The sequence below is a fragment of the Plectropomus leopardus genome, chromosome 8 (genome assembly GCF_008729295.1).
Source record: "Plectropomus leopardus isolate mb chromosome 8, YSFRI_Pleo_2.0, whole genome shotgun sequence".
Classification (NCBI taxonomy): Eukaryota; Metazoa; Chordata; class Actinopteri; order Perciformes; family Serranidae; genus Plectropomus; species Plectropomus leopardus.
This window is the reverse complement of record NC_056470.1, coordinates 10,169,150-10,195,958: the sequence shown is the minus strand read 5'-3', so window position 1 is coordinate 10,195,958 and position 26,809 is coordinate 10,169,150. Positions and strand designations below refer to the sequence as shown.

Genomic DNA, 26,809 nt, shown 5'->3' with positions numbered 1-26,809 from the left:
TAAGAGCCATTGCTCCTTTCATATAGAAATCCTCATTTGTTCATCATGTCGACCTTGATCTCATTATTACCACATACAGGCAGACGGCTGAAGGAGATATTGTAGTCATCAAGACGAGAAAAAAATGTTATGATTCATATAAGGGTGGATCTGTTATGGTTATACATTTTCAGCTGTTTGAGAAAGTCATAAGATCACAGCTGAACTGTGAAAGAATGAATGAGTGAATCTCGCAACCCTCTTAGTTCTGAATTATTAGATTAGGTATAAGCAGATGATAATTTCTTTACTAAACTGTCTTTTTCAAGAGGTTGGATTTCTGAGGGATAAAAAGACATTATGAAATTCATCTCTTGATGATTTTCATAGACATATTTTCTGTCTGCTTTCTTGTTTTGGTATTGTTAAGAAAAACAATTGATTGCATTTAAAAAATAAATAAATGTATAAAATTGTCAATGTAAGTAATTATATAAATAAACTTAATGTAAGTTTGCGCAAATCTCAGTGAAGCAGCACTGTAATATTGAGAGTTGCTATGACTAACATTGACAATCGATATATACACATAAAAATCATTAACCTCATCAGCAACCACTGTACGCAGGGGAAGTTTATTATTTTGACATTTATTTATGCTAACAACTGAATCTCACACTCCAACTTAAAGCCAAAAGCAAACTGTAAAAGGATGACCGTGTATGCTTGGTACTATTTTTGTTATATGCTACTCCTCAAGTTACTGAACTGGAGTATCCTTGTTATGAAACTTGTTATTTAAAACCAGGGAGGATACTATCCACATTATTTTAATACAGCCCTAAATGAATTTAATAGGCCTAAACTGCAATTACATTGCAAGATCATGCATTTTTTTTGTTGTAACCATGTTAGTATAGCCTTAAAGTACAGAACCAAAATTCTGTGCCATTATTTAACATTAGTATACTGCAGACACTATTTTTGTGTGTGATTATTAAACAATGGTATACTGCAGAAATTATTCATAGAAAAGCTTAGTTGTATTGTAGGGTTTGATTTATAATTGTGACATACGGCATGCTGCAACCAGCAAGTATTAGGCATTTTTGCATGATAAATGGCTTAAACAATTAACAAATTTGTTGTTAATCTGCTAATGGATTAATGGTATAATTCTCAGGCTGAATTCCTTCTGTAAGCACGTACATAAATAACCTTTACGTCAGTAAAGTAATAGTGTCATTGGTATGAGTAATAATCACAGTAGATAAATACACTCTTTACTGGCAGTGATTCATATGCACCTGCAGGACACATATTAATATTATTCATTTGTGTGCTTAACTGGGGTTTTTATGTGCATGTTAACACAGATAATGGTTTCGGTAAGTCGGTGCAAGTCTGCATTCAAAATGGAAAAAAGGTGCCTTATTTCCACACCACACAGTGAGCAAACAGAGGGTCAGAGCTCCAACATGCGTAAAATCCAATTCAAATTTCCTCCAAAGGCTAACTTTGAAAATATTCCCCATGTGTGCTCGGTCTATCTCTGTGTTTTTGGATTGACGCAGTAGTTTTATTGGAATATTTTACTTTATCGCTCAAAAACTGTGCGTGATTCTTCCAGGAAAGACGCACTATCCAAAAAAGGTTCAGAGTTCATGTGAATTGTAAACAGTCCGAAAGAGACTTATGTGCCTCTCTATTAACACTAAGCTTATTTGAGTGAGCATCTGAAGAAACAGGAAAGATATTTATGAAGATAAATTAAAATGATTGCCTGACCTAATGTAATTCTCTAATATGATTATACTGTTTAACAGAATGAAATGAAGACTTTGTTTTTGTAGATCAGTTCCTGTATTTAGCCTGTAATGTTATACCACCACTGTATACTGCAGTTAGGAAGAATAATGGATACATTTATTTTAACACCTTTCATACGTGTATTGCTTTTTCACCAGAGTCTATGTAACTGATAATGTGTCTTATGAATGAGGTTGTGTGTTTTTATGCAACTTGCCGATTTACCAAATAGCTTAACCATAAGTGTTGCTGTTTTGCTGGTAACCCTTAGCTCTCAGATTTAGCCAGTTTTGTTTACTGGTAGAGTTTTCTTTATTATGTTTTGTTTAAGAGCTAAAGCATCCACCACTCACCTAGCTGAGAGGTTTTTTAAGTTGCTGGAAGGACAAATACAGAAACAAACTTCTGCATGTTAGCATCTGTGCACTGTATTTAAGTAATACTAATCAAATAGAGTGTGCAGATCCTGTTGTGTATATTATTTGTTTTGTTTCTAAAAAGAATCTCGTAACGTCTCAAGTTAGCTTTCCTAACACAACATTGACCTCAGAGACTGATTCATGCCTGCATGCAACAGTGTGCTATACTGCAGCTTGATACACAGGGTGAGTTAGGAGGTGTCTAAGGTGTTGTCATGCTCTGCCCCAGCCTAAAAACAAGCCCCATGTTGTAGTCACACTGACTGCTGAGACTGGTTCCTTGTAGCCTTTAACTGGAGCAGAGCCAGCAGTTCGGGTGCTATACAGAAGAGGTGGTGTTTGGCATTTGTGGCCCGTACTGGAAGTTGGTGTGAACACGTAATGTGCATTTGCTAACTGGTATCTGTTGCAGTGTAGCTCATTTATGGGTGTGTGTGTGGTGAGTAAGAAAGGGAAAGAGGTCTTTATGACCTAAAGTAGCTTCTGTTTCAATGAGTTCAACTCAGGACACAATTGTGCAGGCCATTACCATGAGTCTCAGCCCTCTGAAATCATCGCCCAGCCCTTCTAGATCTGTTCAGAACTCTGTTATTAGAGAAGTGACTGAATCATTATTTCTACAATGAGTACAATTTATACAATTTGTGTGTGTGTGTGTGTGTGTGTGTGTGTGTGTGTGTGTGTGTGTGTGTGTGTGTGTGTGTGTGTGTGTGTGTGTCCACCTTGTTTCCGACATACATTCCACTCACCTGACGCGGTTGAAACGGCAAACAACTGAGAGAAGTTTTTCCAAGAGCCATCTTCCGTCCTACTTTCATTGTACACTTGTGATCTCTGTCATGACTTGTTTCTTCAACAGATGCCTGTGTTGAATGACAAATCACCATGTGTCGCATGACACACATATGTTTTGTTAACAGATAACAGCACACATATGACTTAATCTAAAGGAGCATACTGTACGTTTATAGTGACATCAGATGACCTTTACAAATTTCAAAGTCTTTGCCTCTTTCTCATGTCCACCATTTAGGAAATTGCTGTTTTGAAGGATGTACGCACCCTGCAGGTAATCCCTGGAGAGCTGGTGAAGCCCTTCAAATCCAACTTCCCCTCTCGTCTGGCTCAGAGTCGGGCCGAGCTGCTCGAGAAGCTACTTGCTGAACTGGGCACAGATAATTCTGGCTTCACCCTGGACAACGTCATGATGGTAAAAGTCCCTTCTTTATGCCGTCTTTGCATTTTTTCACAGAACAAATCAACAGCGGCACTATTCCGCTCCGGTGTCTGATTTAGAAAGCATGCTGGTATTGTGGAAGCAAAAGAATTGTGATGGGCATGATGATTAGCACAACAGCATCTGCCTCTAGTGTAACATATAACACATGCATTGGCAGCAATTTGTAAACAATTACAATGGCATGACATGGCAATAACAATCATTTACAGTCCCTGTTATATAGGGGCTGATCTTGTCCTCTGCTCAGATGATAAGGAGCCTCCAAACCCCATTTTTTTCCAATTTGTAGACATTTACGGCCTCTGCTTTTCTTTGACTTTGTTGCCAATTACTAATAGCTGCTTTTTAAATCTATCACTGATTGATCACATACACGTTTCCAGCCTTTCAGTTGTCCTTTTTACACAGACCTTGTTTCGGCTTGTTACTACCTTTGCTGCTGGCTTGAAGGCAAGACAACTCTCTCCCAACAGATAGGGCGGCAAAATGGCGAGGAAGCACAATAACATGATATTCCCGCCTTGAACAGGCAGTGTAAAAACCGCTACTGAATGCATCCATCCATTCTTTCTTCTTTTTTAATTTGAATTATTTTAGGTTTCTGATACAGAAGCAGAGAGCAGCCATGGTTGAAATTATCAAACCGGGCAGCTCAAGATCACAAGTTAACTATCTCGATATCTCAAGAAATCAAGATTTTGTTTCCCTCACAACCAAATTTTGACATTTTGACCCCAAACACCTCAGAGTATAGGAGTCAAGAGAAGCTTTGGTTACTGCTTTTCTTTTTGGGATAATGAGAGAATTATTCCATTATATCACGAGAAACAAACGTCCAACTTTCGTACTCAAAGACTTTGGGGACACTAAAACATTTTATGGGATTTTATAGCTGCAAAATCTTGCAAATACATTGTAAATGTAAATATTAGCAGCGGCAGCCAAAAAATGCTCCTGTATGTATTGACAAAATTCTACACTTGAGTTTCTGTCAACTACTATTGCGTTTTTTTGTGTCAAATTAATCTCTTTCCAATTTGGAAATAACAATACGACATATCCTCTTGAACATAAAAGCATGTTACCTGTATGGAGGTACATTCAGTATATACCTGTATCATTCGACATTAAAAGTAGGTTTCCATCAAACTTGTTTTCCGTTACATTTGACTTAGTAGTTACAGTGTGACAAACTGAAAGGGGAGCAATCCCTCCCTGGTTTTCTGTGGCCTTTCAATTCACCAAAACAGGCAGTCAGTAAGCTCCAGTCAGTTGAGTCAATGTTGTCACCATTGGCATCCACTTAACATCTCCTACACTCCTCTGGTTCCCAGCACTGACCTAATATCTACGTGCAAACTATCCAACTGTTGACCAAGCCTTCCCGTCCTCCCCTCTCCAGTTTACGAGCGGCCCTTCACCCATCCCCCTTCACCCAGCCCTCCTCTTGACTCTGCATATCTTTTATCAGCAAGAGCAAATTGTTAGGTCTGTCCTCTGAGTTTCTCCGCCTTCTGAAACCAAAGCCACACAGGTGGCATTGGGTGGCCTGCGTTTGCATGTTTGAGCATGCTTGCTCAGCGCCTGTCCCCTTTGTGTTGGCTGCCTCCCATGTTTGCCTGGGAAACATTTCCCGTCTGGATTGAGATGTGACAGCAGGCCTGTGCTTTATTTCTCAGCTTGCCTGATGAGAAACATGTAAGAGACACCAGGTTTAGACTGAAACTCAGTTGCAGAAATGAATGGCTTGATGATGTGTTGTGACACCTGGTTAGCCGTGACAAGCAACATGTCATTTAATACAGAAGTACAGAAAGTCTCTGCAGTAAACTTTTTTTTGTGCTGACACATTACAAAAGCAGTCTTACTCCTCAGACCACACAAAGCACCTCAATCAGACAAAACGTTTCAATCGTATATGTGTTTGAGTGGAAAAAGAAAAAGATTCCTTTCACATAGCGCATAGATATTTATACACTACATGTGCTTGCATAAACATGTGCCATTGAAGGCGGTACAGCTAAAACCTGGTATCTGCAGCTTTAGATCCTGTGACTATCCTTCTTGACAGCTCTACAGTGTTTGCCCAGCTATATTTTGAGAATTTTTCCTTTTTCCCCTGCTGTTACCTGGGCGATCTGTGCCGAGGCGGGAGCCAAAGCGAATAAGGAGGGTGATTGAATTTCCTGTAATTAAAATGAGAAGTGGTCAGCAGAGACAACAGAGAATAATGGCAAGCTGTCCCTGAGCCTGTTGAGCAAGGGATGGGTGGCCTTTGTGCACAGTTTACTTCTGAATGTTAATGTTCTCTACTGGCGGGATTGCCATTGTGTTACGACTCTCTTCACACAGATTATGTCGGATATGGGCTCTTTTTACGTCATGATGTGCATGTCCCTCAGAGGACCTCAACAATGTTGTTGCTATGCTCATGAAATAGACTACAAATATTTCTTCATAATTATTTTGTTCTAAATATTTTCCCCAGCATACTGGAGGAAAGACAAGGCAAGTTAAGTTGTATGGCACCTTTCAAGCACAGTGCAATTGTAACCAGCTTACACAAGACTAAGAAATGCATTTGAACTAGGTCCAAAAATGTAATTTAAGTTGTTTGAAGTGAAATAAAGGAGGTAGAAAAATGAACAAAGGCACAATAGCGTACATAATTTAGTTTTTGAAGACACTAGATGAGGGCACATAATGCCACATTACGTTACATTACTCAAAGAAATCAGGTTAAACAGGATTACAAATAGTCAAATATTCAGTAATGGGAACCAATTTATTTAGACTTAAAGAGGATATTTGTGTAGTTTTCCACTATGTGCAGTGATCTCTCCTGTCACTCTGCTGCTTTGCAGTGATACAGTCTGGATGTCTTTGTCCTTCACGAGTGCACAGGGGAAAACTGCATTAGAAACCTGGTTACAGTGTGGTTTTTGTGGTTTCTGCTTTACATGATGTTTATGAGTGAGGTCACAACAGAAAGCTGACAGGTTATTCAAGTTCATGTGCTGATTTGTGGTCCACTCAGGTTTCTGATCACCAAACAACCTAGCCCAAAGTGTGAATTACAAGGTGTGTAGTGTGTGTGTGTGTGTGTGTGTGACTTCTTTCATTCTCTATCTTTAACATTCAAAATTTAAATGTTACTTGTAACTCCCAAAAACTTAAAAGTCAACAACAACAACAAAAAAAGTCTTCAGTAAGTCTAACCAAAGCCAAACTGCCTAATAGCGTACATATTGGAACAATAATATTCAGTCAGTCAAAATCCTTGCTCAATGTTCACATGTTAATAGAAAGCCCTGTTTTCCTCTGTCAGTTCTGTACAGCAGCTTTGGAGCACAATACATCAGAGGTTCGAGAGCTGGCAGTACGTGTCATCTTATCCATGTACCAGCAGCACAGAGCTGCTGTTCTCAACTACCTTCCACCAAACAATGCTGCTGCACGGAAGAACTTCCTCTTCAAATCCCTCTTTGACGGCTTTGCCAAGATTGATGGAAAGCTGGTGGACACTCAGGCAAGTGTTTTTTTTTCCTTCACTGCAAATAAATCTCTCCTTAATGCTCACTTTTTTACTTGAAGAAGAAATAGAATATAAAAAAGAATGAAATAACTGAAATCACATATTTCTATAATGACAAATGTGTCATTTCTGATGCTTATATTGGAGTACATCTTCACTGTTAAAAATTATTTGCATCAAACTGCCAGACCTAGGATGTGTTCACACCTTATAAACAGACGGTAGTCAGCGAGGAGCAGCTGGTAGATGGACGGTGAAACTGTCAGACATGGCAGATGGGAGCACTCTCTCAAGCTGAAAAGAGATGAGCTTCGTAGAGGGGACTATATGACGTCATGTCTTTTTTTCTCTGACAGTAACAGAGTTTCATGTTGCACAGACAACTGCCTCTGCTGCTTTCTTTCCAAAGCCAAGATGCAGTCTGGTTTTTACTCATCTGGTTAAACAAAATGTCCATGGCAGATCCATGCATCTTATTTTATTTTATTTTTTTAATGCTTCATGTCATCACCAACTGAACTGTGTGTAAGGCTGCATCAATAACAAGCCTGACTGACTTTTCTAATATTATAAACACATAATGTGGTAAACGACAGCTGTTAGCTGTAATTACAAATGCAGCCAGAAAGCTGACGTGATGTAATGATGCTATGTTGTCAAGTTTGTGACTAATATAGTGACAAAGTTTAATTTCCTTCTGGCTTTATTTGAAACTTAGCCTTCCCATCACGTAATGGCCCTCAGAGTCTGCAGAGCTTTAAGCTCTTCTACTCTTACAGACAAAAATAACGAGATGAAAGCTGGTGTAATCTGTGATCATGAAATGATATTAACAGGAGAGAGAATAAAGGAAGCAAACACAGAGGAAAATGAAACTGACAAACTGACTCTGACTATGGGCGTATGGCATGTTGTTTTTCATCCAGACATTGAAGAAGGGAGGTGGTCAGCAGGATGGGCAAAAAGAAAAGGAGGAGATCCACTCCCTTCAGGAGCAGCTGGCTGCCTTGAAAGAGATCACAGTAGGTGGAGCTGTCATCAGACTGCAATTACATCACTTCTTGTAATGGCTACTAATTTGTCTTTATGACTCCACGCAGATTTGATAGAATTTTTACTCTTTAGGTTTTGAGAAACTCATGGATTCACATGAACAGATAGTAACATGTTATGTTTCCTTAAGAGTCTCATGAAGAGGAGGCCCATCATTTATCAATGACTGTCTCAGTCTCGAGTCATTGTTAAAGTTGCGCAGAGCTTTGACTGTGTAATAGCAACTCTTTTTGGAACTGTGCTGTCTGACATCTATTCATATTTCTCTGTCTGCCTTTTGAAGGAGAGAGGGGCTGAAACCACCAAAGAACAAACACCTGAGAAAGAAGCTCCCAAAAATGAGTCCCCAGAAGCTGGCAAACCAAGTTTGTACACCCATTTTACTAGACAGAAGCAGATAAGAGCATCTTATAACCTAATCACATTAAAGACATTATTCGGTAGAGTTAAACAGCCTTATATACTGAACATAAACAGATCGGATTTGGATTGCTTTAAAGCTTCACAATATATTACTTTATGGTACAAAACATCAGTATGGTGCTAATTAGTCTTTCGAGTCATACAAATGGAACCTGTTAATATACAAGTGGAAAATTTGAGGGTACCTTGGGGGTCACAACTTGTAACATAAATTGGAGAGCCCCTGGTAGTTAGACACTTTTGTCCTCATTCTTTATTGTTTCTTCAGCATGGCATTGAAATGCAAACACAGCCAAATCATTGACCATTTTCAAAGAGGATCTACTTTTGTTGTCAGTTGCTCAGCAACAGTGCTCCCGAGAGTTTAACCACTTGAACTCTACTACGTATAGTGCTCATCTTAGCATGTCAATAACAGAGACAAAAGCTCCATTTGTAGGCAATATAACATGTACGACATGACACCGACACTGCCTGTCTTTTGTATCATGAACCTATAGAAATAGTGTAAGCAAAAAATAAGATCATTTTGCTGCTTACAACTGTAGTTTTATTTTATTTTATTTGGCACCAAGTTTAAAAGGGAGACTGAAAAAATATCAGATATAACAAAGCAGTAACAACTGTAACATTTTCCCTGGTCTCCATGCTGCTTTCTATTCTTTTCTAACTTGTTTTGCCATGTGTTTGTGACGTCAAAAGTTGCACAGCTGGAAAAAAAATAAATTGATAAGATGAAATGAAAAAGAAATGCATATTTGTCTACTGGCAATGGCACAACAGTTTATAGCCTATTTTAGCAAGTTTTCCCACAAAAAAAACCAAAACAAAGTGTAGCCTCCAAGTAGTTCAGTCATGACAAGTAACAGATATTGTCTTTTTGCTTTCAGCTGTCACAAAAGTGCTGCAGAACAAGGTAACAGATGATATTGATGTCCAACAATCTATCAGCTATCTGGACAAGTAAGTGACAATGGAGATCTTTAAGATAATTGCTGGAATAAATAAAAGATAAAAAAAGAAAAAAGATTTACATAACATATTAGCCTAGTCCCAATTTAATAGGTTTAGTGTATTCTGTGCAGTTTTCACTTGGTCAATTATATTTCCCGTTGAGGTGTTTATGAGCAAACGGTGTATCAGTATTTAGTATCTAATTTGAAGGGATATAATCTGATCTGGAGTCTGATCTCGTGTTTCAGCTTGTGTATATTTTGCGGCAAAAAGGATGAGTCATTCACTGAGGATGGACTGGACCTTCACTACTGGAAACACTGTCCTATGCTGAGACGCTGCGATGAATGTAGACAGGTCGACATTTTCAGAGGTTTTTTAAGTCCTTGTGAAAGGACATCGTCCCAGCTGTTTAATCACCACCTCAGTAATTAAGCTCAAAGGCGTCAACTCTGCATTGTGTTCACAGGTAGTCGAGATAGCCAGCCTCACAGAGCACCTGCTGGGGGAATGTGAAAACAGCTCCAGGTTCAGCCAGTGCCCACGCTGCTCAGAGGCCGTGGCTACTGAAGATCTGACTCGCCATGCCCAGGGACCCGCCTGCAACCGTACGTTTTCAGTTTTATTCCTCCTTGCCAATGGAAATTTTCTGAAAATACCTTATATAATGGAAATCATGCAGTTAGTTTAAATAGGGTTTACTTTTCTTGTATTATTTTTTTGTCTCTAATGAAGAGACATTGCTGTTGAGTTTTTCAAATGTATTTTTGGATTCTTTGATCTCTATAAGCCGACTGCCATCTAGTTCCAGTTTATTAAAGAGAAGGCAGACATTTCTATCGTCGATATCTCCAACACTCAGCAATTCGCATACAAACAGTCTAGACTGATAAAAAGCACTGCAAGTCCACCAGGATGCCTAATTCTCGTTGTGACCAAAAAAATTACTGGAAAAACTGTTACTTCATATGTCATTGACAAATGGCTTAAATAAAACTACTAAATAAAACCAATTTATTTCTGTTACACAAATATTGCTTTACTTTTGCACCTTCTGGTGGAAATGGCAACATTGTGGCAAAATTAGTTGCAACTTTGATAACTGTTGTATTAACAGCAATATTTGAAATTATAATCAGGGGATAAGTTCCTTTCAGACGTGCGCTTCATCTGTAAATATACTTCTGATCCAGCAGAATTTGACAACTCAGATTTTAGTAACATTTACACAAGCCAATGTTTGGGGCTCAAGTCTAATTGCAATGCTGTGACATTAACAGATACAGCACGCGCAATGTTACTGTGTCCATTGAGATTCAAATTTGAACATGGACTAAGAGGCACATGTGCCGACTCAGCTGTAATTTCATGTTTGCATCCTTGTCATCCTTATACATAGTTCCCCAATTTTAACTAAAATGTACTCAATGTATGAAGCTCAACTAAATGTAAATAGATGAATCAACATAATCTAACACAAAGGGATCAAATTTAAATTTGATTGTAGATACTTCTGGTAAATGACTGGGTGGAGCAGAAACTTTGTATCATGGCTGGTCATCCTCTGTGAAGCCCTGAGTGAAGCCAGCTGCATATCTTGCTTGTTTTTTGGGGGGTTCATTAAGAGAAACACATGCTCAGTTAATATGAGGTCAGGTGATTTGTTTGGCCATTCAAAAAGTTTTTAACTGTTTGGTATACAAACACTTTGATTACTTTGGTGGCAGTGAAGTGTAAAGATGCTTGTCCTGCTATATCGTCATTACATTGGGGGATTACACGCCATCATTCCTACACTACAATGTTAGACACAATTCAATTACAATGCAACTTCGTAACATGCCTGTGAGGCTACTGAAGTCTTTGTTTTTGCTGCTAAATGCTTACTTTGTTGACTTTAGACTTGTCTCCAGAAAAATTTTTCATATCCGCCCAATGATGTTTGTCAGAGCAAACTGCCCATTTCTCTAATTACCTCTGCCTCAAAGCTCTACTTCCACCTCTCACAGAGCACACAAAACTCTTCCTCAATCAGATAAACCATTATATTCTTTTCAAAAAGACACTTTTTCACTATCAGTCCACCCACCCCAGTTAGATAAACATACTTCTGATACTGTATTTATCTTCCTGGTTTTAATCTTGGTTCTCCACAGCCTGGATTTTGCCTTGTTTTAGCACCCCAGTGTCGTTTTTTTTTAATATATATGACTCCATTTGTTATAGGCACAACAAATCTGTGGTCAAAATTAAAGCTTTTATAAAACATGGAAAATGTGTTCCATGTTGACATTGCTACACAGAGCTTTCAAGATATGAGTCAGTATTTCCATAGTGTTTAAGTAAATTTTCTGTAAACTACCCAGCCCTGATACCAGTATTGACTGTCTGAAAGCTGAGGGCCGCTTATCATCAGAATCTCCTGGTTGTTTTATTCCAGTTGCATACAGTTCACTGAAACTGTACCAACTAACCTGAAGAAGGAGGCTTACTGTATCAGGATGTACAGTACGTCTCTGTTACCAGCCATATGTCTCCATAGATAATTGACACCAGTGTGCCTTTTGTACTGAATTACCATAACCTTTAAGTCTACCCTACTCCTGTATGTTATAAGAGGGTTAACTGACATTTGAATTGGAACTTTGGTTGGTTATGTTCACCCCTTTGATCCCATTCCTCAAAGGTGTATTGTATTTTTAAAAATTTCTGTCTCAGACGTGTAATTTCATCATTTTCTCTGACATGTTCAGGGGACCTTTTCTGTAATTGTGGAAGAGGTGGCTTAAAGGTGTTGTGTTTCTTTGTCAGCCCCCATCTCGGGTAAAGGCTCCAACCACTGTCCTTTGTGTCACAACAACTTCACACCTGGAGAGAAGGTGAGTTTATGTACATGTAAACTACACAAGTGACATCAAACTGCACTAGTTGTGCTTGTTATGTGATAATTCTGACCATTTCATTTTTTCATTGGCTTTCCTGCATGACTAAGCTTTACTGATGAATGGCTCTTTAAGTGCTTAAAAATATGTATGAATTTCCACCAGATTATGCAAACTGCAAATATTCTATTTTTTCACCTGAAAGAAAAAGTGGTGAAGCATCGTTCGTGCATGTTATGGCAGCACGACGCTCCTGTTGTGCTCCAAAGACTCCAGCATGTTCATTTTTGTGCTGAAAATTTAACGTAACCTTGTTCCATTGATGATCAGGGTGGTGCAGAAATACACTGAATGTGTTTTCATGTACATGAATAACTGGTGTATGAGGCTTATCTCAACTGTGATCAAATTTGGGGATATGGTGTTTACGTGAGTGCAGAGAAATCGGGTTATTCATATTCCGCGTATTCATTTCAGTTTCTTTCAGTGCTACAGCTAATATATTCAGGTTTCTATTAAACAGAATATGGTGTTTACATGCTCAAACACATAAATTAGATAATCCAAAAACACAATCATAAACGGGGCACATATGTCCATGTTAACACACTGAGAGCTTATGCGGCTATTACAATCTGGTAGCAACCTCGCTTACATAATACAAATACTGCGCTGGAAACCCAAAACAGATCTACGGTTTATGTACATGTCCGTACAGGTTATGTACAGTTCTAAGGGTACAATATGGAAAGTTTTTGGCGGAAATGTGGCATAAGTGTAAAGTGGAAGAAGTGTGCCCCTTCAGTCTACTGACCAAATCTGATCTGATGATATGATGATACTTATGTCACAATACAATATTAACTTAACTTTTATTTGCTGCATAAATTATTTATACTATGCTATGCTGTATTGATTTTTCCTCTATGGCTACTGCCGATATACTAACTGTTTCTTTGCAATATTCAACAGTCTCTTGTACAGAGCTGCCTCCTAGATAATTATAGGGTAACTCTAGTTTCGATTTAAGTTTTCACAGAACTTAGGCTGAATTTCACTCAGTGAGCTTTTCTCGTCTCCCTCTTTTATATCGACACAGAAACCCGACCAGCATCTAATATTAGGCTTGAGGAACAAACAGGTGTTGAGGTAAAACAAGGCTATTGTTGGCCTTCAAAGACTTCAAAGGACATGAAGCCTTTGTTCTTAATGGGCTGTTTCATTTGTCTCAAGGTAAAGTAGATACCATCACATTCTTCACATTCCTATTAGTTTGAGAAGAAGTAATGACAAAAATATCCTTTAAATTATATTTTGATATATAGTTTGACAGCTTTCCCTAAATCTTTTTTGTAGTCAGAGCGCTTGAGGATAATGCAGTGCTTGTGACACTAATCATCAGCACTGGACAAAAGTTAATGATTGTGTATTTTGTACAATTGGTACAAGTTCAGGTTTCCTTTCTTTCCAGCTGTGGCTCGCGGCTGAGTGTTGTGTGTGGACAATGTAATCAAAATGGATAACTCAACAATAGTGCACTGAGTGTAACCCCGGTGTTGAATATTACATAATATTACCTCGAGGAAAACAGTTTATTATAATCCTTTATAAGTAAACAGTGCTCGTATTTCAGCGCCCTCATTCATTGCCAATCCTTTGTGTCCGTCCACTTTTTGTGTGCAAAAGAAGTTTCAAAGCGAGATACAGCGTACAAGATTCTCTGCCCCTCTAAAAAATGGAACAACAGTATAGCCTTTCATTTGTCTTTCGTTACCTTTCTGTCATCGTGGAGACTAATAAATCATGCAACTCGTCTTTCAAGGAGCCACAAGAGCTACAAGAATCAGTCTTACCAGTGCCTGCCCTGACCCAGAATAGGACAGGCAGGGCCACTTTAGGACAGGCATTTTGGAGATGATACTTTTGAACAAAATTTGAATACAAGAATCCAAAATGGTGTTTAAAACCTCAGAATTTGGGATAACATGTTGTGGGGCTTGTAGGAGAAGATTGTTTTCATTAATGTTATTAAAATGGCTGCTAATCACTGATGGAAGATAGACATCTCATTCAAATTATGGTACTTCTGGGCTTACTGTGATGACCACAGGTAATCGAGGGAAATCAGGGTTTGATTCTGGTGATGCAGCCACACAAACAGATACCACATCCAAGAAAGGCAGAAGATTCTCAAATTATGCTCCTCCAACTCTGAGAGGTATTGGTGAAAAATTACAAAAATACAAGACTCATTTGGGACCTTGTAATGGGAATGGCACATGACCCATTTGGATTGCTGTTTGTAAGGTTAAGAGAGGTCATTTATAATTTTTGACTTCTTGAACATTTATATTTTTTTATTTTTTGTAAGTGTGCCGGCAGCATTTAATACTGTCGCTCCTGAGTTCTGATTGGCCGATCCAGAAGGAAACTTTAAACTGCTTGAAAAACAAAAAGTAGTGAACGTAACGAATTTTTTTATTTTTCATACAAAACAAAGGCCTATTTTGCTCAAGAAGCAATAATGATTTGGCCTAAGACACTTAAATGATAGTAAGTAATGTTAGTTAAAGGAGATGTATGCAACATTAAGAGTCTATGATTCAGTGTGTGAGGTTTGATTGTCCTGACACGGTTCTCAACATGAAGGTGACTGATCCGGCGGCTAGCAGGTACTTGTGCTAACTCCATAAACAGCACAAACAACAGCACTGATCGTTAATGTGAAAGGAAACTGGAGGGTGGGTGCTACGCTTCCACAACGCCCCGATATCAGTGTTAAACACCATATGACTGTGGTGCAGAGTGTCAACTATTAGCCAGCCAATGGGATACATAGAGAGGGACCCGCATGCACTTACATGCACATGCAGATGGACCATCTATTACAAAGCATAGATTACAGCACACACAGAGGGAGTGTGGCCTCGTCTTCTGCTCAGAATGTCATTACTCCACTTTATCTTTACATGGCAAACAGCTGTTTGCTGCTACATTAATGCTTTGAATGATGCATACCATGAGTAGACAGATGTCTGCCTGGATGATTATTGGGGCCAATATTTGGCATTTGGCATTTATTTATTCATTTTTTATTTAAATTTTCACTTTAAAAAAAAGTTGTTTTGAACTTTCTTTATATGATGTTGGACTTTTCAGCTTTGATTAAACATTTGCCAAAGGCTTTTAAACAAATTTTTGTGCTGGAGTTTGTTATATTCCAAATTCTAAATATTGACAGAAATATTCTCGTTTTGAATGTAAATGCATATCATGTCCAAATATCAGTTATTGGTCTCATTAACTACGAATAATCGGTATCGGTGTCAGCCCTGAAAATCCAGTATTGTTTGACCCCTAATGCATACAGTGACTTTGAGCAGTGGCAGCAGTTGGTTTGGAATAAATGCAGAAGAAAAAATAAAGGCATGACTAAATACATAAATGCATAATAAATCATGAATAAAGGCAGAAGAACTTTAAGAAGTGCAGTCTACTTTTAGTCAAACTTTTGACAACCAATCAGTGATTTGACAGCTGGTGGAAGACACCTGATGTAATCTCACTCACTAGAGTGCGGCCAGATGTATATAATGCATAAAGGTCTAAATGCAGCAGCATTTTCTCGCATTGTTCAATTGAGTATTAAATCAATGACAGCAGGCATTTTGACTTGTTTCAGCCACAGCACAGCACAACAAATAACATTACACTCAATTCAAGTATCCCACTGAGCGTTGCCAGTGAGACAGCATGCATAATACTGGGGTTGGCACATGTAGCTGGAATACAGTCTTAGTTAATGGTATTAATTACACCTGTGTTGTTGCTGCTGTGACAATGTTTGCTTTGAAAATACCTATTATCCTTGTTAATGTGCTTAGAATAAATATGAGTCTCTGAGGCAACATTTTGTCTAATTTTGGCAACAAAAAAAGCATAATTGATGATTAAACATGAAAATTATACAACATGGTTGCATTATTCAGTACTTTAACATTTAACCATTTTATTCCCTTCAAACCACTGACACTTTTTAACCTTAGTTGTAACTCATTTGTAGTCTCATTCAAAATCTGATTCTCAACATGCCCAACTCTCACACCCTAAAAAATGAATAAAATAAAAAAAACACTCAGAGAAAGTCACACTCTCCCTGCCAGAGCTGTGAGCGCAGAACCAAAGAAAGACTGCAGTGTTTGAGGGAGGGAGGGCAGCCATTCGGGCCTTGACTGAGCCTACAGTCACCCGCGGCTGTCCTGATAGAGAGAGTGCTTGGGAGAGGAACGAACTCACTGAGCTACTTTGTCCCTGTTCCAGGCCTGGAAGGCTCACCTCATGGGCAGGGAGGGCTGTAAACAAAACTCACGCAGGACTGCGGTGTCCCAGAGAACTCAGCCAGCACAAGGTAAAGCATTCATACCCTCTCTGCTTACACACACCTCCCCAACGCTCAGTGTGAAAGCTATACAAAGTGCCCATGCTTGTTGGTAAAATTTCATGTTGCAGCTTTTCCACTATGGCTTCCTGCCTCAGAGCACAGAATAAGACACATAAAAATAGTGACAGGTTAAAATCGGAGCCCAGTGTAGTGGGTGTTGATGTATCCATTTTGGGTGATATTTTGCAATCGTGTCGTTCCATGCATGCATACATGTAGACAACCTGATGAAAAATATAACTAACTAAAAGAAATGTAGGTTACCAGTCAACAGTGAAATGAAATGGTTGTCACATTGAGAATAGTTGCTCACACTCCTGTCTACTCATATTTACTATATGAATCACAATTAGTACAACTGTATGAAAATAATTGATAAATAAATTTATGCATGATATGAATTTTATTTATTTTTGGGTAATGTGAATTGTAAGTTGCTGTAAATGTTGCTCTAAAGAATTGTGGGAGGGCATTATCTCCTGTGTTTTTGCCAAAGATGGTCCACTGTATCCTATGCTCAGAAAGGAAGCACTAATGTACCTTTCCTTAGCATTTAGGGAATTTGGCAACTCTTATTATGGCTGCCACTTAGATACTTTTGGTTGTTTTCACCCAGTTAGTAACCTTGCTAAGCAAAAAAAGACTATTTGACTGCAGCACTGTTATTAACCAGTCTCTCTTCCTCTGTTGCATTCCTGATAAAGTAGCAGAGCAAGGTGTGTTTGCTGCCCCCGGTGGCCAATATATGTATGTTTTGAACTGAACTCCTCAAGACGTATTATTAAAACACAACAGCCATTAACACCAGAAACCCCAGGTGGATTTTTTTTTCTACCATACAGGTTCTGAAAACCTTCAGAAGTCCCATCATCCAATGAGTGCTTTGCTACAGCATCAAAGTTAACACTCTAAAGAGTTAACGGCTCACCAGTCAATATTTCTACATTTTCAGGGTTTCCCCCAAAAACTAGTTAATAAAGGTGGCATTGTAAGCCACTCAGATCCTTAAACATCTTGGTAACGTTAATCTTATTAATGGATGATGTCCCAAACAGGAGCCACACTTGTTAAATATGTAACACTTACTAAGTGAAATAGCGCCTCTGCCCTTTTTTTCCTAATGATTCATGTTTAATTCCATAAAAGTGTATTAATTTTGAATGACGTTGAAGAAGCGGTGAGGCTAGGTGGTGTACATCTATTAATTCTTCTGTACATACTTGACTATATTTTGAATCCAGGACTCTTTCTTGTAATGAAGTATTTTAGTGGCATTGCTTTATCAAGTCAACGTACTGTGAACTTTTTTTTTTCATCAGTGATCTGACATTTGTCTAATTCCACAAGTAAGCTGACAGTGCATGATTAGTAGCTTACTGTACATATCACAAATCACCACAAACTGCTGATGTAATAAAGCCCTGCTGTGTATAGTCACATCACAGGTTATGCAGGCTGTTTTGTTTTGTGATAAATAGAATTGCACACAAGAACAGATGGAGGTCTTTTATGTTATAGTTCTGTCAGAGGTTTGCTGTATTGACATCATTGTTTGTGCGTGTGTGCGTGCGTGCGTGCATGCGTGCGTGTGTGCGTGTGTTTGTTTGTTTGTGTGTCTAGGCAGGACTGTTGGTGGAGCCAGGCTGAAGCAGGCGTGGTCAGTCGGGGCCAGAGCCAGGCCTATGGGCAGAGGAAGCCGGATCCCTGCCCTGGCACCTCTGGCCAGAGGACATCCACCAGGGAAGCACTGAAACTGGTTCGAAGCACCCCACTCCTATATTTCCAGGTCTAACGCTCCTGTATATCTGCACTTTCTTAAAAGACATCTGATAGGTTTCACATCTTTTATAAGATTACCTAAAAGGAGATACCTATGTCTTATCAGTGTATGTACTTACATTAAATGGTGTTGAATGCGATAGCTTTGCATATTAATTCAGATTACTTTGTAAACTTTCTAGTCCCGTTTTGGTCAGTGACAGAAAATCTACACAGAGAAGAGACGGCTGGACTCACCAGTGTTAGATCTCTCGTCTCTGTTGTCTGTATGTCAGGCCTCTGGCGTCACACACCTGTCGGGTTAGTAAACATGAGCACGTGTGTGCTTTTTTCTGATTATCTCCTTACAGGATGTCTCGGTTTTCAGGCTCTAATTTGTCATACCGCCCACTGCCCTTTGGAGCCACTATGGTGGGGATTGTTACAGCTTAAAGGGTTTGTCCATTGATCCGGTATTGTACATCCATTTAGTTTAAGTAACTCAAAAGGGATCTGATAAAAAAAAAAAAAAGACCCCCTAACGCCATCTTCTTAGACCTTGTCTGCCAGGTAGATAGGACACCTTTTGCGTGCAATGCAGGGTTACTCTTATAAATGTGTTTTTACCGAACCCAAGCTAATATAACCCTGATGACATCACTATGACATCATTAGTGTTATTTTATCAGACTTGACAAGGCAAGTAAACTAACTGCCCTACAAAAGTGATCCGTTGCTGCTATAATTTTGAACATTTTATTTTTAAAAAACATAAAAATGGGCAATTTGTTTCCATTTAGAAAATGATTTCAGCATATTCAGAATTATATTTAGACCATAAACTCTTCAGTTAAACCAAATAAAACTAATACAATGACCACTTCCCATTATAACCAGTGTTATCCCATTCAGCGTGTAATCAATCTCTTAACAGAGCACGGTGACAGCAACTGACACTCAGAAACACTGCTCTTATAGAGGCAGCAATTAGAGGAGACGAGGAGTGAGGTTTAGTTACAAGCAGAGGACTTTCTTTTCGTGGCAACGCGCCAGCAGCCTTAAGCCTCTGACGATCTGAGTGTAGCTTTACCATCAGCTTTGTGCTTTGCCATCTGTTTGCAATGCTCTGGTCATTTCTTGCCATAAACAAAGGATAACGAAGGAATGAAGACGCACTTTGCCAAAGGGATGATGTTGAATTTTCAGTTTAGTATGAACTTAATTTATTTCCCTGCTTAACACCTACTGACAATCTTGAGTAGACAGCAGTTTTATATGCTCTACAAGTCCATTGAGAGAGACAAAATAAACCTTCTAACTTAACTTATTGAAACTGAAATAAAAACAAATCCACAGTGGACATGAATGTACTATATACAGTGGAATATTTGTAACACCTATTTTTCTCCAACTTCTGCTGGATATGACTGAGACGGACAGTTCAAAGCACATCAAACTGACTTTCAAACACAAAACTCAGAGTTTAAGAACAATGGTTTGCAAGATTTGTCACTAATTCTACAATTTTACTACTTCTATTGTCCTGCACAGTGTTATGACGATGTTGATTGTATTATATATTAGTGATTCATTCACACTCACAAGAGCTAAAACAGAAACATTTGTAAGACTACTCTGAGATGTTTTTGAATATTCTTTTGCAAATTGTAATATTAGTGGGGCAAATTCTTTATTAATGTGTGTGATAACACTTGCTGTTACATCAGTGGAGAAACAAGTTAAATATAGGGGATGTATATGAGAGTATATTTGGTTTTAACTTCACAATCCATCACTTTGGCTTTAACACGCTTCTGTATTGGAGACTATTGCAGCAAATTATATTTTTCGTGTTTTTTATGTAGTGAGTATTTTCTGAATAAGAATCCTCAAATGGCTATTTTTTTCTGCAGAAGTATCTGTATTTGTTTAAATAAAGTAAACAACATTTAGCTAAACATTGCAGATATGGTTTCTGATACTATTTAACCCTTTGAAATTTAGAGCGATATCAAATTACTTTCAGACACCTTTGAGAAGTATTCAAACCTTTTTGCCCTTAGCAAATTGGTGCAATTTCTTCAAGAAACATGGAAAATGGCAATAAGCAACTTGGTAAGAAATGTTCCACAAATTGCAAGAAATTGGTAGATTTAGAAAATTATTTTTTATAAAGCTAGAGAAAAAGCTAGGGATTTTTTTCAAAAACTAATTTTATAATTTATAATTTTATATTAAAGTTGTATCACAGGCTTATTATAATTTTAAGCACTTTTTCCAAGTCCTTTGCCTCGTGTGTTTTTTTACTTTCTTTTTTTGCTTGATTGTTGTTTGTTTTGTTTGGGGTTTTTGTGTGTGTTTGGTTATTGTTTTTTTTAACTTAACTTTTTAGGTAATTTTTACCAATTTCTTGTTATTTATTGGGCCATTTGTTCTTTCACGGCTCGTTGCCTTATTCCCATGTTGTTTTTTTTAAAGAAATCAAGCTGATTTGCTCAAGTTTGAAAGAGTTAAACCTAAGAGTCAATGTTTGGGGTCATTACCAGTTCAAACAGCCTTCTATTTAGCAATAATTGTAAACTAATATACTACACAAACACATTTAGTTCTTCTAGACAATGTTACAGTTGACAGCAGAACTTGACATGGGGATAATATCCAAATCATTCCCAGTAATGTGCTGTTCTCCAGCTGTTCACACATCAATTTGAATTAAATGCTGCAACATTATTTCTGTATTTACAAAGCTGTCAAAGAGCTCAGTTTTATTGACATTATCATACATGAATCTACAGTATTACATCCCTTTAGTGTCTTTGGTTTTTTGGCCTTCCTCTGCAAATCATACACATGATCTGACACTTAAAAACATAAAAACAAAAGATGGAATGAAACAATATATTAACTTACAACCAATCATTTAATTTTTTACAATTTCAGCACCCTACAAAGTAATCACTCAATGCAGCTGTTCATTCCATGCTGAGTCCATTTAGTTCACTTTGACAGTCACACTCCAATTGACAATAAAATCAGCTGTTTGAGAGGAACACCTGGATGTAACAAGTCCAGTCTTATTTATGCCTGCACAAACACGCACTAAAACCATTACAACCGTGTCTCAACATCGACAACAGAGCTCAGATTAAGACGACGAGAGCGATGAATGTACAACCTGAAAAAGGCACCAAGACTGAGAAACTTTCCTGGGATGTCTGCACACTGTGGAGATGTGTGGTAGTGGTTTCACAAAATGGAAAATCAAAGTTGCAGTAGTGAGGAGGAAATCCAACTTGTTCAGGAGAGTTTGTAACCTTTTGAATTTTACACATAGGAGATGTTAAAATGCTAAATCTGGATGTGGATTTGGATAAAAGGTGTATTTTTTTTCATAGTTTCCTCGGTCTACATGACTCAGTAGAGATGTGTAAAGATCATCACACTGTAAAATCTGACAAGTTGACTAACTTTTTTATTCTAGGAAATGTAAGTAAGTAGGCTATAACAATTATGCCTAATTTATGTCTACTTTAATTGTTAAGTTTACTTAAAATTTAGTTATATTTACTTGATTTGTGAATTTGTTGTAACTTAAAATGACAAGTTTAATTAAATCAATCTTTCTAAGTTTTAGCATGTTATGCTGCTGATTGCAAACTAGTCAATTATATTTGTGTTTTCTTAAACATGTTAACAAAACAACTCGCAGATCTCAAAATCCTCTGTGATGATCGAGTTAAGTCAGACTAACTTAGTTTACTGAAGTTAACACTTAGAAAGAACAAAGTGATTTCACTTGTCATTGTTAAGTTGCAACAACTTAACAAAATTAAGTAAATGCCAATACATTTCGAGTAAAATTTCACAATTATACAGTAAACATAAATTAAGATGAATTGTACTTTACTTATTCAATGTAAATGGTTTCCAAGATTATTTTCAGTAAGATAAACTTGTCAGATTTCACAGTGCATGCGTGATTAATTTAAAACAAGTCTCCTGTGTTTTCAGTTCAGCTTTGGTGAATTAATTTAGTTTCAATACAATCACATGGAGACCTTCTGAGCGCAGATCAGATCCTCGTTGTGCACCACGCTCCACATCCTGAGCAGCTCCTGCGCGCTCAGTTTGTGCACCACGATGAGGTTTTTGTAAAAGCACGGCTCGCTGTTCATGGGGCTCACCCTGCGCCTGGTGATGCCGAAGGTCCTGAAGCCCGGGTGCATCTCCGGGGCCGAGTGAAGCTTCTGCAGGCACATCCCTAAAAACACATCGTCGATCGGGTACAACTCCAGATCCTCCGAGACTACGAAGAGCCTCCTGGCCAGCTGGGAGGACATCAGAAACCCCCCGCCTCCGACATACGGGGGATATGGCTTATCGTACAGCTCTTTGGGGATGTAGTATTTACTCTGCCGGTTCCGGATGGGGATCGCCTTGGAGATGGTGTCCCCCACAAACAGCTCGGCATCTTTGCGCTCCTCCACTTTGAAGCCGATGAGCTGCAACAGGTTGTGCGTGTTCACAAACACATCATCATCTCCTTTGAATATGAACTGGACGTCGGAGCAGTAGATGTCGAACCATTTGAGGAAGTTGACCTCTTTTAGGGTGAGGTTAAAGAAGGTGTCCATGAAGTCCCACTGGAGGATGTCCCCATAGATCCTGTCCTCGTACTCGATCAGTTTCTGGAGATTTTTTGTGTCTTTGCCAGTCGTGGGGCTCCCCAAAAGAAATAAAGTTTTGATTTTCTTCCCATTCACCGTGTGCTCCTTGCCCCAGGTTTTACGCACCGCCTCGCGCCGGTCGTGCTGCTCGATCACGGACTTGACCACCATGAGGAGGTGCACCTCTCCATCCGCGCACTTCTCCGGGTGGTTGATGAGCATGGGGAAGTACCTGCAGTGTCTGTGCAGAACAAACTGGTGAAATCTCGGGTCCAAGCGCCGGAACCAGTCCTGCGTCCTCACTGACGCGTCCTCGCTGCAGTTGAGAACCTGCGCGTCCCAGGTAGCTGGAGTCCCGTTGGAGACCCGCTGCGCATCCGTGCTAAGCACTGGAGTGTCTGAACTCCCCAAACTCGTTTTCCCGACTCCCTTTTTAAAAGAAAAACACTCGGGGCCGCACCAGTTGGCATCTCTTATGTGTTTAACTCCCACTCCGTCCTTCTCTGCCAGCTTCAGCTTGTGGATCATGAGAAAAGAGGCGAAGACTAGAGACAGACTCAGCAGGGGCTTCAGCAGACCGATCCGCTTTCTCCGGGAAAAGTGATCCATGGCTCTCACTGCGGCGCCCAAAGACCCATCATAGTGTTTCACAACTGTGCGTCCGAGTAGAGTCCATCACCGCCTTCCATTTGGACACCAGAGGTTGTGCCCTTGGCTACGTGACCCAAAAGTGGCCACGGGGTCCCTTTTGGCCATGCTGGCACTCATTAGAGTCACGCATCTCCTCTCGGTGAGGAAAAATGATGAAGGATACACAACATGTCCTCTCACTTCTTGCCTGCCCCTTCTCTCAGGCGGACTGGAGACCTGCTGCAGGATGTCCGTCTCTCTCCCACAAATATCTCCTCCCCCAATGATCCCCGCTGATCTTGGGACCAGCGGGTTTCCCATTTCCCCTCTCTCTCTCTCTCTCTCTCCTCTCTCTCTCTCTCTCTCTCTCTCTCTCGCTCTCACACACACACACACACACACACACACACACACACACACTAGGTGTCCACCACGTTACAGTGCAGACCATCAGACTGAAAGATCGATCTGTCTATTGGTTTTTTAAACAATATTAGTCTACATAATTACAAGGTATTACAATTATAAGTAAAATACAACAGCAATTATGGTGGAATAATTGCAACAATTAACTCTTTGAACCCTGAACAAGTTGGTTTGATGTCTTGCAAAAACAGAAGGAGGCAATGAGCAACTTAACAACAAATAGCCCAAAAGATAGCAAGAAATTACATGAAAAAAAGCAGTGGCAGCAGCAAAAAAAGAACAGTAAAAAAAAACCAAGAACATTCTTTTTTTTTATACATATATATACACATATATACTCATTGATCAAAAAAAAAAAAAAGACAGAAGTTTTTCTCATCTGCAGTATTTGCGTTTTTAATACTGTATATATATTTCCTGTATATTCTTGTTTGTTTATTAGTAAAGACATTACTGAGAAATAAATATTTATGATCACTGTAACCTTTCTAAAATAACAAATTCTCAGGTGGCCTAAGATTTCTGTACATCACTGTAATTTAAATGATTTTTTTCTGGACACATTTAGGTTTTGATCATATTCTTTTTTTATGGAATTCAAGTTTTTATCGAAGTTTTTCTCATGGCATGGTACATGGCACACACTGTTTTCAGTACAGAGAAATATGAAACAAAAATACATCATAGAGGCAGACTCCACATCACAAGTCGGTTTTGATCATTTCTAATAATTCTCCCTCATTTTTTGAAACTAATTTTCAGGTCATTTTCTTTGTCACTTTTTACTAAATCTTGAAATTTGTGTGACACTTCCTGCCAAGTTGGTCATTGTCTTTCACTGTGTGTTTTTTATTTTAAGAAATCAAAACAATTTGCTCATATTTGAGACATATATATTATATATTTGTTAACTAGCATGAGAGACTGAATATAGCGCAAGAAAACTGATGTCAAACCCGGTTTTTAAGGGTTAAACAAGAGACTTACGTAAGTAAAATAAATACATTCATTTCATTAACATATGCATGTATTTGGGTAGTCTAGTACAAAGTATTATAGAAGTTACAAGTTACTATAGACAATAAAATCCACAAAATATACAATAAAACAAACAGTACAAAGCATAATAAATAAATATTAATGACACAAGTGTTCAGGAAACAAATGTGGGCCTAAATAAAGCACTGTTTTATGATCCTGTAAATGTAGAAAACCTTCTATCATGTTTAAATAGGTCTTCATTTTATTGCAATGACTACTATCAAAGCATGTTAAAATGTGCCAGCTGCAGATCCTTGCAGACAGCTGCGGCAAGACCTCCACCCCCAGCCTCTACCAGCTACCCTCCCCTCTGCTGCCACCTGCAGATGCTCGCAGACAGCTGCAGCTGGATCTCCAGCTTCTGTCACTAACCTGCACTGGTCCCACCATCTAAAGACTCTGACAGACATTTGCTGCCTGATTTCCTATCTACAGTTTTAACCAGCAACCTTCATGATTCAAAATGTATATATTTTGTTCCCATGGTTTCTGACTTTGAGAGTGAGTAGCTTGTGTTCACAAATATTGATTAAACTTTTAGAGGTCATGGAAATAACATACTGAAATGCTTTATCTAGGTTTTGTTCCCTTTTAAACAATCAATATAATGTGAGCCACACAATAAAATTATCTTAAATGGCAAAAACCCTGTTTTGGTGGAAACAATTATGGCTGATTCATTATTATACCAAGGAATCCAGGAAAACAACACACGACTTTAGACCCTGTGTTCAGGGGTGGCTGAAGTACCTGATTACAGATGGAGTACAGATTTCTTATCAGAAAATGGCTTTGGTAGAAATTAAAGTTACGTATTGGAATATTCCTTGAGTAAAAGTCATAAAGTATCTGATAGTCACTGAACTTAAATATCGCGAAAGAAATCTTAGTTTATTAAATGTACTTAAGTATTGAACGTTAAAGTACAACTAAATGCTGGTAACAAAAAAGCAAGCGATCAGAATTCTGAGAATTATGAAGTTTAACCACCTTAAAAGTTGAGCCTATAACACTAACACTTAAAGAAAAACAGTGTCTTTTTTCTAACTTAAAGTATTTGAAGAAAAAATCTATTTTTTCCTCTCCCCATTCCTTCATCCTTCTGTCAGTCCCTTCCTTACTTCCTCCCTTCTTTCCATATTTTGTCATAAGTACTGAAATGCTTAGGGGAAATGTAGCAGAGTAATAGTAGGCTATAGCCATGGGCTTCAGGCCTACATTGTATTCAGGAAATGTAGTGGAGTAAAAGGATACATTTTGTCTAAGAAATATAGTGGAATAGAAGTGAAAGTTGACAGAAATATAAAAACTCGGGTAAAGTTCAGATACCCACCAAGATACTTACGTAATGTAGCGAAGTATTATTATAATACTTATAATACATCCATGATTATTACTCAATTACACTACAATACTGCTCGGGTTTTCAGAGTAAACGGCCAAAATATCAGGCACTGTAACAGCCACGTGGTGGTGCTGTCCTACCAAAATATCAGTTTTTCCTTCCTGTGGTTTCTCTCACGTGACGAATGACTCTGACCTCCGGGTGAAC

The 26,809-nt window shown here is 38.6% G+C and overlaps 2 protein-coding genes across 2 annotated transcripts in view; one reads left to right on the top strand and one right to left on the bottom strand.

Annotated features, from left to right (window-relative positions):
• Positions 1-20,461, top strand: part of cep104 (centrosomal protein 104) — a 36,046-nt gene extending 15,585 nt beyond the window's left edge. The window contains exons 13-23 of the mRNA XM_042492177.1: positions 3,241-3,417; positions 6,776-6,976; positions 7,909-8,004; positions 8,319-8,400; positions 9,349-9,421; positions 9,661-9,769; positions 9,882-10,020; positions 12,224-12,291; positions 16,615-16,702; positions 18,356-18,521; positions 18,865-20,461. Of these exons, the coding sequence (XP_042348111.1) occupies positions 3,241-3,417; positions 6,776-6,976; positions 7,909-8,004; positions 8,319-8,400; positions 9,349-9,421; positions 9,661-9,769; positions 9,882-10,020; positions 12,224-12,291; positions 16,615-16,702; positions 18,356-18,486 (1,164 nt within the window). The 3' untranslated portion in view covers positions 18,487-18,521; positions 18,865-20,461. The remainder of the gene's footprint in view (positions 1-3,240; positions 3,418-6,775; positions 6,977-7,908; positions 8,005-8,318; positions 8,401-9,348; positions 9,422-9,660; positions 9,770-9,881; positions 10,021-12,223; positions 12,292-16,614; positions 16,703-18,355; positions 18,522-18,864) is intronic.
• A 2,011-nt stretch (positions 20,462-22,472) lies between these two features.
• b3gnt7l (UDP-GlcNAc:betaGal beta-1,3-N-acetylglucosaminyltransferase 7, like) lies at positions 22,473-24,005 on the bottom strand. The gene has a single exon (XM_042492348.1). The coding sequence runs from the start codon at positions 23,767-23,769 to the stop codon at positions 22,540-22,542; it is 1,230 nt and encodes a 409-aa protein (XP_042348282.1). The 5' UTR covers positions 23,770-24,005; the 3' UTR covers positions 22,473-22,539.
• Between the last annotated feature and the right edge of the window lie 2,804 nt (positions 24,006-26,809).